The following is a 14,986-nucleotide window of genomic DNA, read 5'->3' on the forward strand; positions in this document are numbered from 1 at the left end:
AATTATTGAATCGATCTCTTTGACATAATGAGTGAAAATCATTTCCATCCCCAACTTTGATTTAAAAATCAAAATCCCACCTTAATTTTGAGAAATAGTCATTCTCGAGGCTCTATTAAAATAAAATAGGTCGATATTGAACCCTGAGATGAAAATCATGCCTCCGTCGTTAAAAAAAGCAAATAATGGAGAGAAGACATCACGGTGGCTATTGTTCCACTTAATTTCTTCAATTAAATCACTCTTAAGATCTTGATTAACCTTTTGATGTAGTTTTGGATTAAGCACCTAAAATTTAATTGGAAAATTAACTGTCTTAAACACTTTGATCAACTAATTTATGAAATATATGTACGTATTTATATACAACATATACACTTCGATCATGTCAATAAAGTAGTTGGCCGAACGGATATATATGCATAACTAGACTATTTAATTTGCACTAAAACAGTTAACAAATAGACAACATAGTCCATCCATATTAATTAGCAAGGCTCTTCCTATCTAACCTGGATATATTAAAGAACTATTAGTATAATTTTAGCTTAATTATTCCTTTGAATTGGAACAAGTAGTTATTAGTCATGTTGTAACTTTATATTATAATATTAAATAAATACAAAGGTAACTTTAACAAATCTAATAAAGTAAGAAAATAATCAACACAGTCCCAAGAGAGAATCCATGCAAATTAAGTGGTGTAGGTAGCTAATATTACAAATTTTAAAGGAGAAAACTTGGAAGAGAAGTTGTAAATACAAAATATATATATATATATATATATAAAGAAGAAAAAACAGTATTGGTGGTCAAAGGAATAATTACTCTTCCCTGTCCACTTATGCTATATGTAATATATTCCCTTCCCTTTGCAATTCCTACATCATCATATTATTCATATCACATTAATTAATCGGAATTCAAAATAAATATCGAAAAAGTAACAAATAATCAGAGATGCCATATTTCCTTACAATATTCCTCTTTCTTTATCAAGCTTTTAGCCATATCTTTTTATCGAAAGATCCAAATTTTGATATATCATCCCAAATCCCAACCATACACGTTCTTGGACAAAGTTTATGTACGGATATGCTGTTTGGTTTTTCATGTAGCTAGTACACCATGAGAAACACAAGATTAATAAGTAGTACTCATTGGTACTAACGAACAGGCAATGTAATTGTGTCAAATGAACGTGTTGAATTAAAGGCGATTAAATTAATAAACGATTCATGTTTCGAGTCTTTTTAAGTTTTCTTGAATTAAAATGAATGGAGTTAAATAACAAGTGGATCATAACCAAACACTGACTCAATGTATTCTCCTTTTTAAATTTTTCTTTTGGAAAAGAAATATGAAAGCTAATTAATGTGATTTTTTCTTTTCGATTTGTAAAAGATAAATTATAGATTCATTCAAAATCAATAGCTTAGGCTCAAACCCCGTACACATGCTTAAAAATATTCATTAAATAACTATAAACAAAGGCAATTCAATAAGATCGATCGTTTAAAATTAAATTTTAATGAGGGTCTTATTATTTTTTATGAAAAACCATATATATTCTTATTAAGTATATTACTTTTTGCTTTTTGAAATATGAAGTTATCAATAATCTTATAGTAAGGGTTTAGAGGGAGTGAAAAATTGGGTCCCATACTTCTTTGCCAGAGGTCTTGGCCGATTCTAGCCTCATAAAGGAAAAAATCTTTCCAAGGAGAATTTCCCTCTTTAATCGATCTTGTGTAACACAAATTTGAAATTAATTGAGGATGTCAATATAAATATCGATTACAAGCGTAAAAAATACAAAATTAAAATTCCAAAAGCCCAGACTTGTTTTAATGTCTTGACCCTCTTATCGGTTCTGATTATAAATATAGATTCCGAACCCAATTAATAAACAAAATAAACTGTGGTTGAATTCTATAGTAAAAAAAACGATTAAAATTCTAGTTTGTCCGTTTTACGAATCATGTGCCAACTCATTATTGAACGTGGACGTGATAAATTACACAAAAATGGGCACTACATTATTAGTTCATGGAAGAGGTGAAAGGAATAAATAAAAGATGAAATTCCATTGGGAGCGTCACCGCCATATATATGAGCTTTGCTGTGATTCGAATTTAGTTGGGACTTCAATGTGGACTCGAAACCCAAGTAGAAAAACAAAAAAAAAAGGTACAAATAAAAGATGAGAATTAATGGCTAAAAAGAGAAGAAGCTAAGGCAGGTTGCATTTGATTTGGATGGTGAAAACAAAAAAACAGTGAATATTGGATATTCAAATCCTGAATGCATCTTTCTTTTTATATAAACAAATGTGAAAAGGGAGAAAAGCTTTATTATGTATGTGTATTTATAATTATATAGAAAAAAAAATTATTCTAGTAACTAGTACAATTTTTTTATATATAGATAGCTAGTTAGGATTTAGATTTATATTCCATATATAATTTTATTCCTCAATCATTTGTTTGTTTCTCTAGCACATTGTTGTTTTGTTATTATCTGATTATAAACCAAAATTCCCATAAGCAATAGAGAGCGCAAAAAGAATCTCAGTAGTTTGTTTGCTTTACTTTTAACATTTCAAAAGGCAATGCTTTCTAGCTAAGAATTAATAGAGAGCACAAAATAAAGCTAACAAGAATAAAGTTGATAAAAGGGACAAGTTCACAATTTATCATTAGTTTTAGATGTTTAGGAGAGTATAAAAGGGTTTAAAAATTGTTTAGGAGAGTATAAAAGTTTTTTGTTTATATTTAAGTAGATCTTATGAGGATCTTGTTTCCTCAACATGGATTAAGGTATATTACTCTCGTGATGTTATACACATTAAATGGATTTTTACCACTACTTTTTTTTCCTCAAACTTTATTTCGTAGAGGGTATAAAAATAGAAGTAATAGTTATGTTGGATTTAGTTATACTGATTATTGACATTACTTTTTTATTGACTATTTGGTTTGTTATATTAAAATGATTAGAGTGTATTAGAATATGAATAATATTAAATATGTTTTATTAGAATAGAAACAACTCGTATTGTTTGTATCATAGTTAATTGTGTATAAAAACAACAATACTTTCTCTGTTTTAATTTATTTGTCAGATTTTTTTTTACTAGCTCAAAGTCTACGTAAACAAAGAAAATTATTGATTTAGAATTTAAAAGTTATCAACGAGAAGATACATTCTTTTTAGAATACACTTAGAAAAAATTAGACAAACAAATTAAACTGAAGAAGCACTGCCAAGCAGAGTTCTCACATGCTACAAATAACTACTACTGCACTTAATTACCCTTCCGTTTCCCACAAAAAAGAATACTACATTAACTTACTCATAGATGTATTATACTAAAAAATGAATAAGAACATTTAATTTGACAATTAACTTTTTAAGTACTGAATTAAAAATCAGTATTTAATAATAATAAATGTCATTACATACAGTTAAAATACTATTGGTGAAAAACATTTTGTATCATACTAAAAACAAAAGAGTAATAATTCGTGTACACTATTATTCTCTTCTAGATTAGTTTTGTGGTATATATTTCTTGGATTCTCATATCTTTGTCATTAAGAGTAACTGCTATTACTAGACACTAATCACATGATAATTAATGAGAATTTGAAACGTATACTTATTTAGTAATATGATGACTACCTTAGTACCCGTGATAACAATTGATCACTATTCATCAGTTACTTAAAACGGATTACAATTAGTTAATGGTCATAATATGAACCCTTATTAAATATCTTTTCTCATCTACCAAATGTATAACAAGACAATGCAAGAACCAAGAAACAACACCCCCTAGATTTACAAGTGTTAATATAGGACAAATACAGAAGAAAAAACAACTAAACATGGAAGAGCATAATTATCTTAGCCGTGAACACTTGCATGCTACTGTTTACACAAATATAGCAAAGTTCACACAAAAGAGTTAAGAACCAAATGAGTTCACATGTGACATTAGATCTAAAAATTAGATTTTGGAGATTATAGCAAGGTTAGCATAAAGAGCAAATGGAACACGATTAGTCTATCATAAGAAACATAGAAATTATATTGCTTTGGATATGCAAAAAGGAAGCTGTGTACAGTACATACTTGCAAGAACCACACCAAAGACAACAAACAAATTCCTAGCATAAAGGGACCAAGTGAACGGAACCTTTGGTTAAACTATCATTCATCACCCCTACGACGAACTTAAAAGTACTACTGCTATAGCATTACTTATAAACAAGTCTGATCGATCACTTGCAGGAGACAAAATTCATTTTTTGAGATCAAGAAAGACCAGCAGAAGGCGCTAACAATCCAACACATAGAAACCAACCAAAAAAAAGCTTTCAATGAACCCTAGAAACTGCCTTGCAAATCAAAGGTTGTTTCATTTCCAATGACAATTTCAAACACTCGGACAAGTCCACGCTGTTATCAGAAGGAACCCATTTAAATTCTTGAAGTAACTGAGCTAACCAAAGATGAACAGTAGCAAGTCCCATTGCCTTACCCGGGCAAACTCTCCTCCCCGAACCAAATGGAGCTAGCCTTAAATCAGAACCCATGATTGCTACATCTTCTTCCAAGAACCTTTCAGGCATGAATTCTTCGGGTTGTGACCATATCTTTTCATCATGGGTAATAGCCCACATGTTCACCATTGCTGTTGTTCCGGCAGGGATAAAATGGTGACCAACACTTGTATCATGAATTGCAAGCCTTGCCCATGAGAGTAATGGACCAGGAGGATGAACTCTCAAAGTCTCTTTCACTATGGCTAGTAGATACTGCAGATTAGGCAAGTCGGAATCACATACAGCTCGATCAGTTCCAACCACAGTGTCTATTTCACTTTGAACTTTGGCTTGAATATCTGGATGCAATACCATCCTGGCAAGAATCCACTCTAACAAGATGGCCACAGTATCGGTCCCTCGAAAGATCATTTCCTGAAGAAAAACAGTTTATTTCTTTGTCACAGAATTGAAAGCTGAATCCAAATCAATAAACAAAGATATGATGCTGAAAAAAAACCAGTTAGAAAAAGACCTGAGGAATATCAGCACTACCATCATCATGCATTAGTTAAAGCTAAAATTATTCAGATTCTTCATCACCAAAACACAAGAAAGAGACAATTTAACATAATAATTTTAGCATCTATGCAGAAGAATCAAGTAGTATTAAACACATAACCATCAAACGAGTGAAGCAAATGAAAACCAAACATAAAACTAGGTTTAGTATGACACGATCTTAAACACATTCTAAAAAAAGAAGCACATAAAATTATAGACTTTTAAATCTAACAAATGAATATCAAAATAACTCGAAGGACAAGATGAATGATAGAAAAATACCCAAAGAACAGCAATCATGTCTGAATCACTGAGTTTATTTTCCTTCTCCAAATCAAGCAACACATCAACAAAGTCATGAAAACCTTCATCTGCAACACTTCCAGCATTTTTCACTCTATTTAACCTGTGTTGTTGAATGATCTTCCCAACAAATATATTCACCCGAGCAACAAGTTCTTTGCATCTTCTTCTAACTCCTTGTAAATCTAACCACCCCAGCAAAGGAAAATGGTCGCTCCAGTTGAATATCCCAAGCAATTCATACCCTTCACTCACTAAATACTCCAACTCTCGTCCATCTTCTCCATTGAAATCATAACTTTTACCGAAAACAGTCTTCATCACATTGTTCAGTGACCCAAAATGCAAAACCCTTTTCACCTTAACATGTCCATCTGTCTCCATCAAACTCGCAATTTCGGTCACCATCTTTCTACCTATCTCACTCCTGAAATCCCCGAAACACGCTATTCTCTTCGGGCTGAACAAATGGGTGGCTGAAATCCTTCTCAAATTCCTCCAATACTCACCATACGGAGCAAAACCCATCGCTCTGTGAAACAACAGTTCATAAGCAGACTCCTTCACTGGTCTATCAGCAAAAGCCGAACTATTAAGTATTTCCTTCGCAGTCTCAGGATTACTAGATATTATAAAACGAGTAAACCCAACTGAAAACGCCATTAACGATTCAGCTTTCAAGCCATTAGAGAGCTTTGCAAGTAGTCTATGAGTTAACGAACCAGTGAAAGTTAAGACCAACCCGAGAACAGGTAAACCAGAGGGTCCAGGAATAGAGACACGAGATTTAGAAAAAGACCAAGCAAGACCACCAGGGGTAAGCCAGAAGGCGAAAACTGCAAGAAAGAGGAGAAAAAAGAAAAGAAGCTCTAAGTTGAGCACAGTAGTTGAAGGAATGAAGAGAAGAGAGTATTCAGAATACATTTCTGAGCTTCAAAGATTGCTTAGTTTATGCAGGTGCCGAGTAGTTAAGATGTGTATTCAGTTTGGAGAGAGAGAGAGAGAGAGAGAGAGAGAGAGAGAGGAGAAGGTGGCAGTGGAGGTGTGGAGAAGACCAAGAGCGTGAGATAACGGTTAAATAGAGAGTTAATAACAAAAAATAATTATACTTTTTAATAAATTATTATTTTATATATTAAAAATACTGAATGATACTATAACTTTTTTCTTAAAGAACTATATCCAAGTTCAACTATTTGGAAGGGGAAAAAAAAACTCTTTCAAGTCTAGTTTATGAGGTGCTTTTTTTTTAAAAAAAATAGAGTTAATTTAATTAATTATTAAAGATAAATAATTTGATGAACGTGATGTTTTTAAAATTATTTAAGATATTCAAATAATAATCGATAAGTAATATGATAAAAAAAAAACCCTTCGAGATGGCCCAGTGGTTTGGGCTTGGGACTTTCATGTTGGAGGTATCAAATTCGAAACCCCTTGCCAGCGAAAGCAAGGGCTTAGGCTCGTCGCACCGGGCTTGTCTAGTGCGGGTTACCTCTCCTATGTGGTTTGTGAGTTATTGCATAGGAGCGGCGGTTTTACCCTGTGCGCACCCAAAGGGTAGCGGCTGCGGGTTTCCCTTTTCATCAAAAAAAAATATATAAAAAAAGAATTATAAAATTCAAAAAGAGGTGTTATGGTGTATGTTTTTGTGTGGATGACATAGTTTTGATTGAGAAAACACCCAATGAAGTGAATGATAAGTTAGAGATGTGGAAATATGCTTTGGATATTAAAGGGTTCAGGTAGAACAGGACTAAGATAAACTATATAAAGTTCAAATTTAACTATGTGATGTATAAGATAGGCGTGGAAGTGAGGCTTGACACACCACTGTATTGGGACGGTGTGAATGAAGTGGAGGCTAACCTCTCGAGTCTTGTGTGATAAAAAGGTACTTTTGAAACTCAAAGATAAATTACATATATAAAGTGGTGGTTAGGCAAATATTGTTCTATGAGACTATATGTTGGTTAGTCAAAAAATTAATCCCATGTCGAAAAATGCATAATGGAGAAATTGGGATATTGAGGTGGATGTGTGGTCATACTAGCAGCGATAAGATTAGAAATAAGGATATACGGGATAAGATAGATATGGCCTTCGTGGTAGACAAAATAGGAAAGCGAGACTGGAATAATTTTGACAAGTGAAGAAGAGACCTGTAGACGCACCAATGAGAAGGTGTGGGAGGTTGGTTATACAGGGTACGAGAAAAGGGTAAAGATAGGTCAAAAAAAGTATTGAGGAGAGGTAATATAACATATTTTTAGATTATTGAGGACATGATCCTAGATAGAAGGGCGTAGATGACACATATCAATATAGAAACTAGAAAGGTAGTACATAGTGTAATATTGTTTTGCTTAGAATGACTCGTTATATTACTCTAGTTCTTGTTTTTAATTTTTTTCAGTGTTTATTATTGTTTGTTTTTTTCATTGTTTATTATTGTTTGTTTTTTTTCATAAATAGTCCATCTTAGATTGTTGTTTATGGAATTATGGTATTTCGCCATCACATGATTTTTGTTGTTTTGATTATTTTTGTATTAATTTTTTCATTATTTTCTTCTTTTTTATACTGGGATTTATTACACTTGAGTTGTAGCTCTTATGAAAATAATTGTTTTACCTTCATTAGTTAATAGTAAAATTTACAATTATTCTAATCTCTCAGACTTCACTGGTGAGATTTCATTAAATATCTTGTTGTTGTTACTTTCAAGCGATTTGAGTTGGTGGTTTAAAATATAATATAATATGTTTAAATTAATATACAATTTGTAATACTCTTTCTTTTAATCCAAGTAAAGTGACACTCAACTAGGGGCAATTTAGACTTTGGATTGGAGTGCATTACTTTTTGGTACGAATAGTTGGAGGTCTTTTGTGGGAAGGAATGAAAATTAGACGATGTTTAGTTCTTTATATTACTCTATCACTTGCATAATTTATATATAATTTAATAGTAATATATAATAAAATTTTTTAAAGATCTAAAAGAACCCATATACTAACCTTATTTTTAAGTCACTCCACATAGAAGAATCATTTTCTATAGATTGTCGTTAAAAAGAAAATGTCAAACAATTAATGGGAAAAAAGTAGTAACATTGTATAATAATTCAAAGTTTGTATTTATTCATCGTATAACAATCTTTATATTATTTTATCTTTCAACAACACTTTTTCCGTAGTATTAATTCTTAACTAAAAATAATTTATGCACTACAGTTTACATATAATTTATCTATCAACCAAACGATCAGGTGCAAATTCAATTGGACATTATTTTAATAATTATAAACATGGAAGTAAATTAATTATATTCATATGCCTTCGAGAAAATATCTTTTTCTCTTCAGAATACATAATGCCTTTGGAAAAAAAGTGTAAAAATATTCTACCATGTGAAATTTATACATATTTTCAAGTTTCTTTTTTTACAAAATAATATTTTCCAATAAATTTTAAGGCACCAAAACTTGAACCAAGACTACAAAAGAATTATATATAGAGATTAAATTATCTCCACCAGTAGACAAGAAAATTACACCGTCAATTCATATTTAGAAATACCTATTTCCTTTAATGTGTTCACATATTACTAATATTTTAAAAAAAATATTGTATTGTAACTTAAACTCTAAATTAATTACAGGAGTTTGTTTATGATTCTTATATGGTTGCCAAAACTAAGAAGGATTCTTTCACCCTTTCTTGCTCTTCTTAGTTCATTCAATCAACAATACAAAAATTAATTGAAAGCAAACTTTGATTCATATATTATCACAAATCATATGTACTCCAATTTATTAAATAATACTCAAAGTTGATAGTATCAAAAATATTTGAACGTTCTTTCAAAAAAAAAAATTAGATCTTTAAAATTTGTTTTAAGAAAATAAAAAGAAAAAAAGAAGCTGAAAAATCATTATTCTTTTCAGTAAAATTATTTAAGAATGTAATTTGACTAACATATTTCATATTAATTCTTTAGTGTGTTTGTTAATTTACTTGACTCTTGGTTCTAAAATAATTTGTATTAAAAGAGAAATTGAAGAAAAATCTTAATTTATAAAATTAACTAATATTCATAAATAATTATTTTTTTTAAGTATAAATGACAATTTATCATTATCAATTAATTGATCTCTTTGGGACCTCAATATAACAGTATCGACCTTTAGGTCCCTCTCAAAGATTAAAAAAATTCGTGCAACACATAAAGCTAAGTTGATATGTATATGTATCTATATATACTTTTAATAATTATGGCATTTTGATTTTCGTTCTCTACTTTTTATTTATTTTTTAGTGAAATTTTATTCGATGGTATATTTTTCTTTTGGAAGCACATAATATTTGTAGAGAACAATATAAGGCCAGAAATATAGATTTGAGGGCAAAAAGAATGAAGGCGAAAAGAGAATACGTTGATATCATGAGTGGGGGCGATTTTTTTCTCTTTTATTTTCTTGTTATCAAATTTATACGTGATATTATTTTACAAATAATGACTAATATCTTATTATCTTGAATTAGTCTCGTCTAATATAAATATTAGCAATTATATTATTATGTAGAATTAAAGGTTTTGTTTTTTCCATGATACTATCCACTATAAATAAAAAGTATGAAATATAAATATAGACTCTTTATTTGAAATTGACTTTAGTTACATATGTGTTGCATGTTTTGAGTATTTTTGTATTTATTTATGGGAACAAATAGAATGTTTTAATAATAATGCTCTCTCCGTTACTATTTATATGTCGTTTTTACTAAAAATTAAATAGATTTTCTTTATACTTGTCATTTTACAAAACCAATGCATAAACGAGACTACTTTTCTTATTTTACCCCTGAAAGTTGTTAGTCTTGAAACTATGCATTTGAGCAACACAAAAAAACTAATTGTTTGGAAGACCACCTAGGTAATTGGATTTGGTGTAATTGTGTGTAATTACATTGTTTGTCCTGTTTGGTTGACAATGTAATTACCTGGTTAGCAGGTAATTGGTTGTAATTGGCATGGGTTATTACATTCTCCAATTCACAGATGGAGGTTGTGAATTACTGGTAATTACATGGTATAATTACAAGTTGATTACTTTTTTATTTCTTCCTTTTATTTTTATTTTTATTTTTTTCGTTTAAATGTATTTTTTTACTTTTATTATTTTAAATTATAATTATTCTAATGTTTTCTAAAAATATTTTATTTTTATTTAATATTATTTATATTTCATTTCCTTTCTCATTCTAAACCTTTAATTCATGTGATTCCATGCAATTTTTGTATTATCTATTACATGGAATCACATGAAGTAAATGTTGAGAATGAGAAAGAAATGAAATATAAAAATTGACATTTAGAATAATAAAAAAATTAAAATTATCAAAACAAAAAATAAGTTAAAACAAAAAAAATAGAAATAAAAAAAATTAAAAAATAATCAGCATGTAATTACACCATGTAATTACTAACAATTCACAATCGTTTCTATTAATTAGAGAGTGTAATCACCCATGTCAATTACACTTAATTACCTGATGACTAAGTAATTACCTGGCCAATCAAACAAGACAAGCAATGTAATTACATCAAATTATACTAAATTCAATTACCGGGGTGACTTTCCAAACAAGGTGAGGGCTACATAATTAATTCATGTTCATTGGTCAAATTAGTTAATCAAAATAAATCAATTCATGTTCATTTATTAAAACTTGACTTTAAAAAAATACTAAATAAGAGTATAATGATAAACTTACATAGTTTCTAAAGAACGTAAATTCTAAAATGATAATAACTAAATAAGAACGGAGGAAGTATATTTCACTCGGAAACTCGATTTACAATAGTTGAAAGGATAAGAACATTAGAGTTTCTTCAATGATTTTCTAGTAGCAAATAAATATTCACGTAATCTGTGTTATTTAGCTTAAACTGTTTGTTTTCCTTCTGAATGCTTACATTAATTACTTTTTATACTCTTCCCGTTTTTATTTATATGTCATAATTTTAAATTTTACTGTGTTTTAGAAATCATGTAGTTTATCATTCTATCTTTACTAAATTTTTCTTGAAGTCAAGTTTTCAATAAATAAACATAAATTAATTTATTTTGATTAATTAAATTGGTCAATTAACATGAATTAATCATTTAGTTATTAAGGATAAACTAGGAAAATAATATTATTCATTTATTAATTTTGTGAAATGACAAGTACTAAAAAACATTTATTTTTAATAAGGGCAACATATAAATATGAAAAAAAAAATATGTTTCTTTTGACTAGTGGTAAGAATATTAACGGGATGTTTAATTATTGATTAAAATTATGCAAACATTTAGTTGTGGTTCATGTACTTGTCATAGGAAGAGTTCTATAGAATTTTAAATTTAAAATGCCTTATTTTCAATTCGTTCTCAAAAAATGATCAAATTCTAAATTCAATGAAAAAATTATCAAATTCTAAATACAATGAAATGTGTTTAAAATGACTTGAAAGATCCAAAATAGCATTTTTTGCAAGGAACCACATAATAGAGGCCGTTACTCGATATAGATTATTGCAAAATTTTACTCATTATCTCCAATATAATACTTAAGAAATGTATTGAATCATTTAATAATTGGAAAATGACTTAAAATGCTCCTTAATTATTTGAATTGATATAAAATAATTTTTCATCCACCTTTTGGTCTTAAAAAATCACTAACGTTCACCTTTTGGCTCAAAAATATCTTTGATGTTAATCATTTGACTCATATTTGTCCTTATTTTAATAACTTATTAAAGTAAAATTATTAAATATTTATTTATTCTGTTGCCTAATGTAGTTGGTCTAAATTTAAATCTCTCTCAAATAAATAAAAAAATCATATTTTAAAACTATTTTTTTAATAAAACCACATATGATTCATATTCTGACATGATATACTTGAAAATAATATTCAAAAAATAATTATTTTATGATATCTTCCTGTTAGCATATTTTAAATCAACCTCCACCCCACGTACCCACCCCCAATTTATTATAACCCAACTCAAAAATGAAAATCTAACTAAAATACATACTCACCCCCAAGTTGTCCATCTAAAAAACTTATTTTTATTAATATAAATTTTTCTATCAATTATGCAAATGTCTTGACATTTCCTTTTTTTATTCTTTAAAAAAAAAAGAATTGTACTCTTCACTAGTATATCCGGGACTCAAACTTGAAATGAACTCACATGTTCATATTATTTTAATTTGTATTAATATCATGGTGGGATGGGATGGGATAGGAGAAATGATTATTTTATTCTTTTATTTTAAATTTTGAATACACACAAAAGAAAAATATAGTATATATCGAAAAAAATAATTTAAAATGGTGAAAAAGATTCAAATAGAGAAAATGGAAGAGAGAGGAAGTGAAGGAGTGGGTGGGGGAGGAGTGTAGAGAACTAGAGGTAGAGGACTAACCTTTTTTTATTTTTAATTTACTATAAAATTCAAAATCAAGTCAATCATATGAACTCATATATTAAGTAATTATAATTACTATAACAAAAACGAGTCATAAAATGACCTCAAATTATCAGATTTGGTAAAATATTGCTATTCATCAATCTTTATGATCAGTTAGATATAAGGATATTTTTAAACCAAAAGGTTGACGTTAATGATATTTGAGGCTGAAATATTAATGAATAATAATTTTTTACCAATTTAAATAATTGAGAAGCATTTTGAATCCTTCTCCATTTAATAATTAATCATGTCAAAACAAAGAAATAAAGAAAAACAGCTAATTGCAGCACGAGGAGGTAACAGGTAAGTTTTCGTCTTGAGTAACGGCGCCGCCTTCCAAAACTTGAGGGTAGGTTTATCGTGCGTCCGTTTAGTCTACGTTCGATATTTATATAAATTTTAAATCTGTGCTATATAACATTCCATTTAGAGAAAAAATATTTGTTGTCGATAAAAATAATTGGTTTATGATTAGTGTTTTAGTCCGTATATTACGAAATGCAGCGAATTAATTACCTAAAGTTTAATCATTTTTTTATTTAATTTTAATTTAACATAAAATTTAAGAATTTTTTTTAATTCTTGTGGTTTTAAATCAGACAATCTCAAAGTCTAATCCATCAGTTTATTTTGTATGATGATAATTTACTTGATTCATAGATATTTTGATATATTCTAAAATAAGTGTTAAATATTTATGTAATTCTAAATCGTATTATTAAGAGTGTCTAGAATGAAGAAAATATTTTAAAAGATTTTCATAGTTGATTGGCCAAAATTATTGAAAATTTAAAAAAGAAGTTCGTTAAAATAAATAAAAAATTAAAATAGAGAACGAGTTTTATAAGTTACATTTCTTATTGCTTGTGTCATTTTTAACTACAACACACATCATCTTTACTTTCATCTCCACAACACTTGAGAGGTTGTTTGGTATGATAGATAAGAAAAGTTAATTGGGGGATAACTTTTGAGTGACCTTTATATTAATACTAGATGTTGTTCCAATAATATAAATGGTATGTTTTGGGCTAATAACGAAGTTTTTCAAGCGATTGTTTGCGTGGATAAAGAAATAAGTTTTTTTATCACAAACATGTACTTTCTTTGACGCTATTCAAGGCACAATAAGACTACCCACATACAACATTTTTTAAATATTTTATGTTGTTAATTATGACGATTTAATTTTAAGAATCAGTTAATTTTTTATTATGTTTTTTTAATAAATATTTTAAGTTGTCAATTATCACGATTTATTGTATTTTAAACATAATTTTTAACGATAGATTAATTTGAAGAATCAATCGAATTTTTTTAAATGTATTTATTTTTGAAATATTTTATATTGTCAATTATCATGATTTATAGTATTTTTACGATAGATTAACTTCAAGAATCAATGGAATTTTTTGTATCTTTTTAAAAACATATTTTATGTTGTCAATTATCATGATTTATAGTATTTTTACGCAATTTTGAAATATAAAAAAATTAAAAAAATAAGACAAATAAATTAAAATGGACCCAATATATGTTATTTTTTTTTGTCTCAATTTATGTGACACAAATGAAATTTGAAGAGTCATTGAATATTATATATTATACTTGGGCATAAACTCCCTTACGCACGGGCCCAATAACTATTATTTTTTGTCCTAATGTATGTGACACAGATAAAATATAGTGAGTTATTTAAATTTAATATGATTTTTAAATATTTTAAGTTGTTAATAATGTAATTTATAATATTTTTACGTAATTTGTAAATACTTAATATATATTACTCCACTTGTGTCAATGTATGTAGCATAGATAAAATTTCAAGAGTTAATCAAATGCTGTTAATTGTTAAGATTTACAATACATTTTACGTAGTTTTCAGTAATTTCACATTAAATAATACATATTACTACTTTTGTCTCATTTTATGTGACATTGATAGATTAATTTTAAGAATCAGTCAATTTCTTTTTTTGTGTTTTTAATAAATATTTTAAGTTGTCAATTATCACGATTTATTGTATTTTATACA

At 28.3% G+C, this 14,986-nt stretch overlaps 2 protein-coding genes across 3 annotated transcripts in view; one reads left to right on the plus strand and one right to left on the minus strand.

Annotated features, from left to right (window-relative positions):
• LOC125832584 (psbP-like protein 1, chloroplastic) overlaps positions 1-14,986 on the plus strand; it is a 132,350-nt gene that overhangs the window by 8,419 nt on the left and 108,945 nt on the right. The gene's annotated exons all lie outside the window — the stretch shown is intronic.
• Positions 4,071-6,417, minus strand: LOC125832579 (cytochrome P450 78A5-like). The gene is made up of 2 exons (XM_049511762.1): positions 5,397-6,417; positions 4,071-4,985 (listed from the first exon to the last, which is right to left on the minus strand). The coding sequence occupies exons 1-2, from the start codon at positions 6,339-6,341 to the stop codon at positions 4,383-4,385; spliced, it is 1,548 nt and encodes a 515-aa protein (XP_049367719.1). The 5' UTR covers positions 6,342-6,417; the 3' UTR covers positions 4,071-4,382.

Source organism: Solanum verrucosum, unplaced genomic scaffold (genome assembly GCF_900185275.1).
Source record: "Solanum verrucosum unplaced genomic scaffold, falcon-dt-bn FXZP01000009.1, whole genome shotgun sequence".
In the NCBI taxonomy this organism is placed as follows: Eukaryota; Viridiplantae; Streptophyta; class Magnoliopsida; order Solanales; family Solanaceae; genus Solanum; species Solanum verrucosum.